This window comes from Stigmatopora argus, chromosome 12 (assembly GCF_051989625.1).
Source record: "Stigmatopora argus isolate UIUO_Sarg chromosome 12, RoL_Sarg_1.0, whole genome shotgun sequence".
NCBI lineage: Eukaryota > Metazoa > Chordata > Actinopteri > Syngnathiformes > Syngnathidae > Stigmatopora > Stigmatopora argus.
Genome location: NC_135398.1, coordinates 1236598 through 1249087, shown reverse-complemented (window position 1 = coordinate 1249087; position 12490 = coordinate 1236598). Strand labels below are relative to the sequence as shown.

The 12490-nt window shown below is 37.9% G+C and overlaps 1 protein-coding gene across 1 annotated transcript in view; it reads left to right on the top strand.

Moving 5' to 3' along the window:
* clstn2a (calsyntenin 2a) overlaps positions 1-12490 on the top strand; it is a 54847-nt gene that overhangs the window by 25599 nt on the left and 16758 nt on the right. The window contains exons 3-5 of the mRNA XM_077615251.1: positions 7536-7737; positions 11625-11736; positions 12197-12293. Of these exons, the coding sequence (XP_077471377.1) occupies positions 7536-7737; positions 11625-11736; positions 12197-12293 (411 nt within the window). The remainder of the gene's footprint in view (positions 1-7535; positions 7738-11624; positions 11737-12196; positions 12294-12490) is intronic.

The following is a 12490-nucleotide window of genomic DNA, read 5'->3' as shown; positions in this document are numbered from 1 at the left end:
TTTACAAAATGATTTTTGAACTAAAAACACAGAAAAAAATGGATTAAAAAATGACTGATTGATTTAAAAGGGGGAAAATCAGGAAATTTCATATACATCTATATCTATCATTTTAATTTGATCCTAAAACAGAAAGTCGGCACTCATGATTGACTTTCCCGGGCCACACAAAATGATGCGGCGGGCCAGATTTGGCCCCCGGGCCGCCACTTTGACACGTGTTACAGGTCATCTCATGGCCATGACCAAAAAATACGTCCTTTTTAGTCTTTTACCCGCCCAATACGGCCAAAAATGGTGCCAATAAAAATGCAAATTGCAACATTTGGTACTTCTTTTTCACGGCCATCCGTGTTAAGTTAATAATAATTAACTTGGATTATTTCCCATTTTCCTTCCTGTAAATTCTGCCTCATTCAAATTCCACCAAATGTCCGACCCGTTAGAACCGGCAACGTTGGCTCATCCCTTGCCGGCCGGCCTTCCCGGTTCAAGTAAGTCGGACCTCCGCTGGCGGTAAACCCCGCCCCCATCCTCCACGGAACGACTCTCTGCCAAATGAGACGCAAAGTGGGCTAATGTGCTGAAAATGAGTCAATTAAGAGCATTACAACGCCATAATTGACCCCGGAGGCCCCCGTCCGGCAAAATACACTCCGCCTCCCGGGTGGCGTTTACGAATCCTAATTAGCCCTCCACTGCACCGTAATTCACGTAATAGAGTAGCAACGCGCTGCCGGCTTTATAGAAGAGGTGAATTGATGAGGCCCCCCCTTTTTTGCCCACGAGAGCGGAAATGGAAAATAATAACGGTGGTGATCTCGAGGGTGACAGATGTTAGATGGGAAGGTAATTGAAGAAGCTGGATAAAAAAAAAATCAATCACGTTGGCAATCTTACAAGGAAATTGCAGAATGGGTTAAGATGTTTTTTAATCTTTTATAGAAGTGCCTATTTTTATTCTATAATCTCATCAAGTTCTTAAAGAAGGAGGATTTCACCGTTAAAGTCGGAATTGACGTCAAAATACTTTGAAAAAGTCAAATACATCAGAATAAGATGCTGTATTCACGCGGTGCGTTTAGGGACAACTCGGAAAACACAGCACTCGACGTGAAACGTACGATTCGTGACATTATTGTCATTATTTTTAGCTTTTGTGAACGGGGAGTCGTTTGACTTTGACTTTTGGGGACGTCCGGTCCGCGTGAACGCAAAAATACAATTTAATTTTGGTCTGAATTTGGTAAAGTCCAACGTCCTTCCATGTCATTTGTAATCTATTTTCCGGACTTTAGTGGTACGCACGGTCGGTTCCCATTTGACATTCCCGCACGTCCGCGTCTTTTTGTCCGTCCTGGTTTATCTGGGCGATTTCTCTCTATCATTCCATCTTTTTTTCTCTCTGCAAAACAGATGTTAATCTCAAGGTGTCTCTGCGGAACGCATTACTGTTTTGTCTCTTTCACCTTGGCGGGAAACAGTAAGACATCCATCAGGGAGGAAAAAAAATGGCATGGCGTTGACGCCGTTGCTTCCATTTTGCTGACGTTAATCAGTTTGTAATGAATGTCCGGGCGAGACGTGAGTCAATTGCTGCAAGTTGATTGTTTTGGAGGGAAATACACTTGCAATAAGGAAGGTTTAGCTTGTTTGACTGCCGCTAGCTAGCATAGCATAGCTTTAATATAATAATATTATGCCATCATTTTACATTTTCTTTCTGTTGTGAATTGGAATGAGTTAGTCTCTATTAGACGTGTGTGTGTGTGTGTGTGTGTGCGTGTGTGTGTTTTAATAGTTGATTTAGGATTAGTACCTGCAAATTGAACACATTGGCCACCGCAGCATATATAAAACATAAACAAATACTATAGTAATTGGTATTAATAATAACGACAACAATAATAATATTAATAATAACAATAATAATAATAATAATAATAATAATGATAATGACGATAATAATGATAATGATGATAATAATAATGATTATTATAATAATAATGGTGAGGATAAAAAATAATAATGATAATAATAATGATGAGGATAAAAAAATAAATAATAATAATAATAATGATAATAATAATGATGAGGATAAAAAAATAATGATAATAATAATGACGATAAGAAAAATGATGACGCGGATAATAATTAATAATAATAATTTTAACAGCAACAACACCTGCTAAACATCTTTTTTTGGACCCCAAAAGTCACATGAAATCAATCAGAAGTGACCTAAAATCAACAGAATGTGACCTCTGACCCCCAAATCAGCAGGAAGGGGTTTAAAAAAAATCAACAGAAAATGTAGCAAAAAATTAATCTCCAATTGAAATGGAATTCCCCTTAAGTTACCCAACTCCTACCCGTCAAGATACCATACTTCAGATTTTGCGGATGTCCATTCGTTTGTCATTTAACCGTGAACCAATAGGAGAAGAGAAGAAAAACGACACCACGACCCCACGGCGACGCTCCATCGACTCGCTTTAAGGACGTGCTAGAAAGGTTCAAAAGCCAGACGACTCCATTTTTACGCTCGCGCGAGCCAGGAAAGCGGCGCCGGCAAGATATGCAAATGGCTCCTAATTGGCCCGTCGAGATACGGGAGGCCCTGTCGAGTCGCCGTCTGAGAAAGAGAGAGAAAAAAAAACGGGTGAATACAACAAAACCACCTTTGACGTCCGTTTCCATTGTTCAAAAGCAGGTTCCTTCAGAAGTCAATTTTAGGAAATAAAAGTCGCTTTCCTACTCACTAGACTCATTTTTTGTGCCTTTTAAACGGCAAAGATGTCCAATCATTTAGTTTTTTTCTTTCTAATTCGCACATTAAAAGCATAATATCAATAGAGACAAAAAAACTGGTCGCGCTCACAATCAAGGGAATCGAACCGCGTCCTGATACCGTCAATCCAATTTTTTTTCCACTTTTTGCTGCAATTCAAAAGGCATTGCGCTACTCCTGGATGTCCAGTCTGTTTTTTTTATTTTTTTTTATTTTTTGGGGGGGTAGTAGAAAAACTTTGAAGTTTCACTTTGTGTATTCTGTGCGCTTTCGTAAAAAAGATGGCGCCTCCAGGAGTTTGTCCAACTGGTCATCATTGGGAACATAACAGATGGGCCCGGATAAGCGCGCCAGGGTTGATCGGCGCCATGACTCGCACGTACGCACGTACGCACGCACGTACGCACGCACACACGCGCTCAAGCTCGGCTCGGGTCAAGTGGAAATGGGGGCGGGCGGGCAGGCCGGCAGGCACGAGCACTGACTCGCTTGCCTCCCTTTGACTCCCACAAACCGCTGGAGTTAAATTAATCATGTGCGGGATGTGTGGAGCCGGGCAGGCAGGCAGGCAGTTCGCTGCCCCGCGGCATTTCAACCAACAACTCTTATTGCCGCAGTTTTTTTGCTTCTTTGTGCTATGGTTATCCAAAAAAACTTACTAGGTTTTATGAACAGGCGCCTATTTCTTCTGTTTTACCATTAATTTAACATATGTTTGTTTGATACATATTTGACATAGTGGAGGAGTGGTTACTGCACCGGCCTCGCAGTTCGGGGCTCGAGGGTTCGATCCCAAGTGGGTCCTGGCTGTGTGGGGGTTACGTGTTATCCCTGGGCTTGTGTGGGTTTTTTTTTCCAAGCGCTCCGGTTTCCTCCCACATCCTAAAAAACATGCACGCTAGGCTAATTGTATGCTAAATTGTTCTCGAAACAGTTGGGATTCATTCATTCATTTTCTGAACCGCTTATCCTCACAAGGGTGGCGGGGGTGCCGGAGCCTATCCCAGCCGACGATAGGGGGGCACCCTGAATGGGTGGCCTGCCAATCGCAGGGCACACAGAGACAAACAACCAGTCATGCTAACGACAATTTGGCTCAGCAATTAGCCTAGCATGCATGTTTTTGGCGTGGGGGAGGAAACCGGAGCACCCTGGGAAAACCCACCCAAGCCCGGCAAGAACATGCAAACTCCACACAGTGAGGACCCACCTGGGATTGAACCCTCGAGCCCAGAACTGCGAGCCTATCTGGCTAACCACTCGTCCACTGGTTAGTTGTCTCTCCCAAAATTCTTTTAACAAGAACCACTTTGTTTGTAGACAGCAATGAAAAGTTCTTCCTCCTCCCCCTCGTCACACTTTGAGTTTGGACGCCAATCCATTTTCTGCTCCATCCGTCGTGACAAACATTTTGGAATTCAATTTTACAGTGGCAGGCGGGCGAGCGAAAAACGGGGGGAAAACGGAGGGGGGGACGCCAGGCGTATGGAAATTGAAGCCAGATTTGATCTGGCCTCTTCCTGAGTCAGCAAACGTGTACTTAGGCTCACCGGCGGGCGCATCCCTTTTCTTTGTGGCCACTTAGCTAGCTAGCTAGCTAGCTAGCTAAGTGGCCTCCGGGGAACGCTTTCAATCCACTCCCTTGAAATTCATGGGGCAAAAAGCCACGCGTTCAAACTTTGCTTTTTAGAAAGTCAATGCTATCGTGCTAGCTAGCCTAATGACGGTCTTGTAAAAAAAAAGGCCAGCAGTTGATTTCCATTTTGTAGATTCTTTTAGATTTTACCTTTCCATCGACGTCCAATGTTTATTGTATGATGTTATTTTATATATCAAATATATTGTCTATAGTGTGGATTTGAAATCAGTTCCATTGCGATACTTTTTAATATGGAAGTGTCACATTATTTTGAAATCTGATTTTATGAGTAAAAAGATTAAAGATGAGATTTGTATCATTTTTTTTTTTAGAAATTCAATTTTGTTATTTATGAGACGTATTGATCAAAAAAAGCTCCTGTTGACTTGAATTGAATGCTTTTATTGTCATTATCCAAGTTTAATGACATTTAAAGCTTCACCATGAAGTGCACAAATAAATAATCAATAATAATAAATAATAAATCAATCATTAAATAAGTGGTCAACAACATAAATGTACAGTCAACATAGTGATCCAAACCTTCTTTTTGACTCTCTAATAGCAAATGGTGTTATTTTGCTACATTTTAATTTCAATTTTTAATGAAATAAAGTGCTAAAGGCATTTTTTTTAGGTTTCTTGCATTTATTTTCTTTTGGGGGGGCATTTTCCCCCAAATCTTGGCAGTTTTGACCGTTTGCTCCTCGTTCAAACGGAGCGTCGTTCGTCAATGTCAGCCAGTCGGCGTTCACATTTGCTGGAAATGAATTTGACGGCGCCGTCGGAAAGGAAGCCTTCCTCTTCCTCTTCCTCTTCCTCCACTTTCTATTTGGAGTGACAATCTACTTTGCCAATTAGCGACGCGCCCGTGGGACACACTTCTGCCCTAATCAGCTTTTACTCGTTAACAATGCCAGATATCACTTCTCATCAGCAAAGTCAAACAGCGGCTGCGACTCTACTCCATGGGGGAGGGGAGCGAAAAAAAAAAGACTAATAAGCTCAGACAAGTCATCACATTTCGAAAATGGCAGAAAAGTTGAATTGAAGGATGCTTCATTCATTGTGCGCGACCGCTAGCTTTAAAAAAAAAAAATTCGCTTCTGTCTGTGCATTTATATGTATATATGTATGTGTGTGTGTATATATATATATATATGTATATATATATATATATATATATATATATATATATATATATATATATATATATATATAGATAGATATACATACATACATATATATATACACATATATATACATATATATATATGTATGTGTGTGTGTATATATATATATATATATATATATATATATACACATATATATACATATATATGTATGTGTGTGTATATGTATGTATATATGTATGTATATATATATGTGTATATGTGTATGTGTGTATATATGTATATATATATATATATGTATATATATATATATATATATGTGTGTGTGTGTGTATATGTACATATGTATATATGTGTATATATGTGTGTGTATATGTATGTATCTGTGTGTGTGTATATGTATGTATATGTGTATATGTGTATATACGTGTATATATGTATATATGTATATATGTATATATATGTATATATGTGTATATATGTATATATATGTATATATGTATTTACATATATACATATATATACACACATATAGATACATATACATATATACACTATGTATTTATGTTTATTTACTATGTTTATATATATATGTACTGTGTGTATATGTATGTACTGTATGTATATACATATGAACTACGTGTATGTATATATATGCACTGTGTATATCATATATAAGCATGTGTGCGTACGAGGATAAGTGCTACAGAAAATGAATGAATGTATTTATACACTCTACATTCTATTATAATTTTAATTTGCCGCTGCCTGGGTTCAAGTTAGCATCCAATTCAAAGGACTTTTTTGTTAGATGTGAATTTTGGGAACAGAGGTGCTTTGACTTCAAGCAAAAACAGACATGACAGGCTTTTTTGGAGTGGCTTTTGGCATCCAGCTTCCGTTTTTGAGCTTTGATTCTTCGCTTCGCTTCTCTTCTCTTCTCTTTTCTTCCCTCGCCTGAACTAAGCTCCCCACGTCTTGTCATTTAATTAATGAGAGACGAGCGCACGGGGGCTCCGGCGCCGCTCGACCCCCGCCGACGCTCGCACTTCCGTTTGGAAGATGGCCTCTTGAAACGTCGTCTGTTTGCCCGCTATCATCCTCAATTATTATTCGTGCAAATGGATTTTTGCATGGGGCCACGTATTCTACTTTGCAATTATCTATGATGTTCACTTCTCATTCTAAGCTAATTATCCACCTCCCTGCGTCATGGATTTGCGCTAGCCGTTTCCTACAAATAACACCAAAAATGATGTTTTTTTTAGGGGGGGATAAAATGTTATATATAAATAATGAAATAAATAATGTAGTCTATCGGACCGTGGGGTTAAACGGGATTTTTGCCAAGGTCGCCATGAGGATGTTAAATTGATGGCAGGTTTCAAAAAGTTAGCTTTATGCTAACTCTGAACTTTTTTTTCTTTTTTTTTTTGCTCACTGCTGGAGTTGCGCTTTGATTGGACAAATTAATCACTCATATCGTTGCCATATGGCCCACAATTTCAGCTCTTCTGGGAATCATTTATTTTACCATAATGATGGTTATCACTCGTCGTCGTTCTTTGGCTCCCTGCCGTCATTGGCAGCCAATGAGTGAACGAGGGACCTTAAAATGCCCCAAAAGCAACAGGAAGTGCCCAAAAATCAGCAGGAAGTAACAAACGAACAAGAAGCATCCTTCAAAATAAATAGGAAATGATCCAAAATTGGCAGGAAGTGACCTGCAAGTACCCTAAAATGGAAGTCAGGTAACAAGAAGCCTTAAAATGCCCCAATAATGAGCAGGAAGCGACAAACGAACAAAAAAAATCACTCAAAATCAATAGGAAATGATCGAAAATGGACAGGAAGTGACCCGCAAGTGTCCTAAAATGACAAGGAAGTGACGCAAAATAAAGTCATTGCTTAATATTGACCAGTACAGACGTCCAATTCACTTGTAAACCGATGGCCGTTGTTTTTCTGGCAGGTGAAATTTGTGCCTTCAAGATTTCCGGGCAAGACGTTCCGTTCGAGGCGACCGTCTTGAACGGCACGTCGGGAGAAGGCGTCCTGCGAGCCCGAGCCGGCGGCGGCGTGGACTGCGAGAGCCAGAAAGAGTACACCTTCATCGTCCAAGCCTACGACTGCGGCAGCGGACCCGCCGGCGACGACAGGAAGAAATCACACAAGTCAGTAGTCAGTCCTTTATCTTACCATTATTGCGTTTATTTCAAAAGAAAAAATGGCAATTAGCGTATGTCTAAATCGCGGGATGGCCAATACGTCGGTTATCGAGTGAAAATGTTTTTATAGTCGAGTTGACCGTTTTTACCTCTTAATTATGAGGATTTTTTTGGGGGGAAAACAGCAAAATAGTGGATACGAACAAAGTTACTTTAATATTTTAAGCAAAGTATGTACATCAGTAGATAAATAAGTAGAACAGAACAATAAATAAGTCCTATTTATTGATACACTTCTATCTAGAAAAATCAGTTATTTTTGAAAAATATTTTAGTATATAAATCTTTTTTTCCTATTTATGGACAGGTCTATTTAGAAAGGCTTAAAATCAATTATTTTTGAAAAATATTTAAGTAAAGTATATATATATATTTTTTTTAATTTTTTATTTTCATTTATTTTTTAATTTTATTTTTTGCTATTTACGGATAGTTCTATTTAGAAAGGCTTAAAATCAATTATATTTCAAAAATATATAAGTAAAGTATATATATATATATTTTTTTAATTATTATTTATTTTTTTATTTTTTCCTAATTATTGATAGAGTTCTATTTAGAAAGGCTTAAAATCTAATATTTTTGAAAAATATTTAAGTAAAGTGTATATATATATATATTTATTTTATTTATTTTTTCCTATTTATTGATACAGTTCTATTTAAAAAGGCTAAAAATCGAGTATTTTAAAAAATATTTAAGTAATAGAATATTTTGTTTTGTATTTATTTTTGGTTATTTCAGTTTCATAGACTTAGAATTGTCACGATCCCTTTTTAAGCCTTTTACAGGTAAATATTTTTAGGACTGATTTCTACTTTATTTTAATGGCCCTTTATCATTTGTATCCTTTAGTAAGATATAACTTACGTTTAAGTTTATATCCTTTTTACACTTAAGTAATTGTGTACATTAAGAGTCTTTTTTAAATGATTTTTGGGAGAAAACATATATAATATTTGAAATAGGGTTTTTAATGAATTGGTACATTTTTAATTCAAACTAAATTGGGGCAAACTTCTCTTTCTGACCATGAAAAATAATAATTGTTTCGAAATAGTTTTCATGTTTCGCAGACAAAAAATGGCACTGAAATATCACGAAATAAGAATATAATGTTCAACCTTGACGCCGATCACCTTTCAAACGCCAAAACTTGAAGAAAATAGTTTCGATAACTTCAACTCGCCGCCAATCAACTTGACGGGAATTGTGCAAAATGGAAAAAAATAATAATGATTCCTGCATAATTCATCTTTTGTGTTTGTGTTCTCTTCGTGGGCGACGTCAAAATGTCACTTTGTCGCACAATGGAAAGCCAGCGGCAACCACGGCAACCGTCACGGTTGACACGTATTCTAAAAGGTTCTATTGTATATTTATTTGATGATTGACTTGTTAATTTTCTGCCGGAAGAAGAAAAAAAAGGACTTTGCCGACTAAAATAACAATAAAGTTACTAAACATTCCTTTTAGGCTTTTGTATAGGGTTCAATTTCTTTTTACTTTTTGGATGCTAAACTATTTCCTTTCTGCGGCATTCATATGTATATAAAAATATATATATTCATGAAAAAGAGGGGGTCGTCTTATATTCGGGCCAATACTGTATAGTGTCTAAATTCTCTTAAAATCCTTCTTTAAAAATCGGGAAAAAATATAATTGTTTTTATATTTTAGGTAAAGTAATGCAATATAACTTTGTATTTATTTCCCCCCAAAAAATTAATCAGTAAAAAAAAAGTATCAGTTTTGTATTCTTTCTAATTATGTAAATACTATCCTGTGTTACATTTTTGATAAACAAAAAAGGTTAAAAAAAGGTTAAAAAAAAGGTTTAAAAAACACAAGCTATATATATTTATATTTTAGGTAAAGTAATTATGAATAATTAAATATAAATCTATTTATTTAAAAAAAGCCTGCTACATTTTTAATGAACAAAAAAGGTAAAAAAAAAAGACTTTATATTTATATTTTAGGTAAAGTAATTATGAATAATAATAATAAATGCATCCATAAAAACAATGTATCAGTTTTGTATTCTTTTTTTTAATTAAGTAAATAATGACCAGTGTTACATTTTAATGAACACAAAAAGGTTAAAAAAACGACATTTTTATTTTAGGTAATTAAAATAATCATACAGTCACTTATTTAATTTATTTGTTAATTTATTAGCCTTTTTTGAATTAAAAAAGGGAAAACTAGCTAGTGTACGTCCGAAAGAACTTTATAATGAATAAAAGAATTGTTATCAAAGCTTGCGGCAAGATCAATCAATTTGGGGTAACGGGGTCAAAGGTCAGAAAAGGACTTTCACTCCAACCAATCACAAGTAAGCCTATTTAAAGCCTTCAATGCATTTTATTTTCTACCAAAAGCTGCAATTTCAACATCTGTCAGCTGAATTTTTTTTCGGAAAATTGCCCTCCAACCAGAAATGGATAAAAATTCAAACCAAAAACAAAAAGTAACAAACCATCATCATCATCATCACCATTATTTGGGGTTTCTGTATCCAATTTCTTCCTGTGCCATCCCTCATCCAAGTTTTCTTTCCCGTGACCTTCCCCGTAAGTCGCATCCGCCGCGCATCTGGCAAATTAATGACATTGGCTTAATGAGGCCTATTTGGAATGTCACACCGCGATAAGGACGCGCACGCCGTTCGTCTTCCGTCGGGGAAATTCGTCCCGCCGCTCCCCCAGCTCATAAATTTCTCTCTTCCCACCTTCAGCGCCGCCGGGCCAATTTTTCCGCAGCTCGTCCCGCGATGGCTTCGATCGGAGGCCGTCAACGCCGCGTCCGTCAATGTCACCACGCCCACACGCACGCACGCACGCTCAAGTCAGGGGTGTCGAAACCCCGTTGGGTCGGCGACCGTTTTAGATTTGGCTCACAAAGCGAACTTACTCGCCACCGTTGACGGTGTAAAACAAGGGTGTCAGACTCGGGTTGGTTCATGGGCCGCTTTAACATCAACTCGATTTCACGTGGGCCGGACCATTTTAGATAGAATATTTAGATTTTTTAATATAAATGGATTAAAAGAACTGGATTAAAGGCCCTGAATATTCAGTTTTTTTATAGATCTAAAAAAATGTTTATTTTGGCTTTTTTAAATATATTTTAAGATTTTACAAAATGATTTTTGAACTAAAAACACAGAAAAAATGGATTTAAAAAATGACAATGATTGATTTAAAAGGGGGAAAAACAGGAAATTTAATATACATTTATACTCTTCATTTTACTTTGATCCTAAAACAGAAAGTCGACACATGATTTACTTTCTCGGGCCGCACAAAATGATGCGGCGGGCCAGATTTGGCCCCCGGGCCGCCACTTTGACACATGTGGCGTAAGACGTGGACACGAATGAGGGGTCGTTCACGAGTGAATTGGACGTCTATCGTTGTCAATGGCAGCCAATGACTTGATTTTCCGTCACTTTGTTGTCATTTTAGGGTAGTCACGGGTCACTTCCTGTCCATTTTGAGGGACGCTTCTTGTTCGTTTGTCGCTTCCTGCTGATTTTGGGGCATTTCTAGTTGACTTCCTGTTGCTTTTTGGATATTTTAAGGTTCTTTGTTAGCTGATTGGCTGCCATTAAAGGCGCTGTTTAGAAAGAATGAAGAGAAGTGCCTTTAAAAGTGGCGTCCAAAGGGATTTGTGGAGTTTGGAAAGACAATTCAAATGGTTTGAAGCAAGGTTTGATGACCTCTGATGGATTTGTGCTTTTCTTCCCTCCGTCTGTGGTCTTTCTTTCTTTCTTTGTTCTCTCCATGGATCGATCCGGAACAACTGGTTTCTCGTCGGGCTTTTGTCAGGGCGGTGGTCCACGTTCAAGTAGACGACGTCAACGAGTTCTGGCCCATCTTCCGGGAGCCTCTCTACAAGGCTTCGGTGGTGGAAGGCAAGATCTACGACAGCATTTTGCAGGTCATTTGACAACTCTGTCTTGGCCACACGTCATTGTCGTATGGCTTCGTCGAACAAAATTGGCTTCTATTTAAAAAAAAACATTTTTATGTCCATTTTCTTGGGTCATGTATGGCAAAATCCAATTCTGTGATTATCAGATTGCATCATCACTTTGCTTCCTTGAAATGGTGTTTCACAATAAGGCTGCCTTGATTGGTCGATGACTTACCAATTTACACAATTGGCATCTATTAAAAAAAACATGTCAATTTTCTTCAGTCATTTATGGCAAAATCCAATTCTGTGTTTATCCAATTGCATTTTTTCTTTTTGCTTTCTTGAAATGGCGTTTCACAGTGACATGATTTAGTCTTCTCAATGGCATTTTTGGATGGATCTGTGTCCACAAAATGCTCTTCATTCCATATAATAGCCTAAAACTGCTTTTTTTGTTGTTTTTTTGGGGGTGGCGCCACAGGTGGAGGCTTGGGACCAAGATTGTTCTCCACAATACAGCCAAATTTGCAACTATGAGATCGTCACCCCCGACACGCCGTTTGCCATCGACCGCAACGGTAAGTGTCATTTCTTCATCCGACGCCTTTTATATGGGGTAGCCTCCGGCACCCCCGCCATTCTTGTGAGGACGAGCCGCACCGAAAACAAATGAATCAATGGGATTTGTTTTTGGTTGATAAGACGTAAATGAAATCTTAATTATAGGACTCAAATGTCAAGTTTCAAATGTATTGCTTTGGACGTCCAGCGCCGT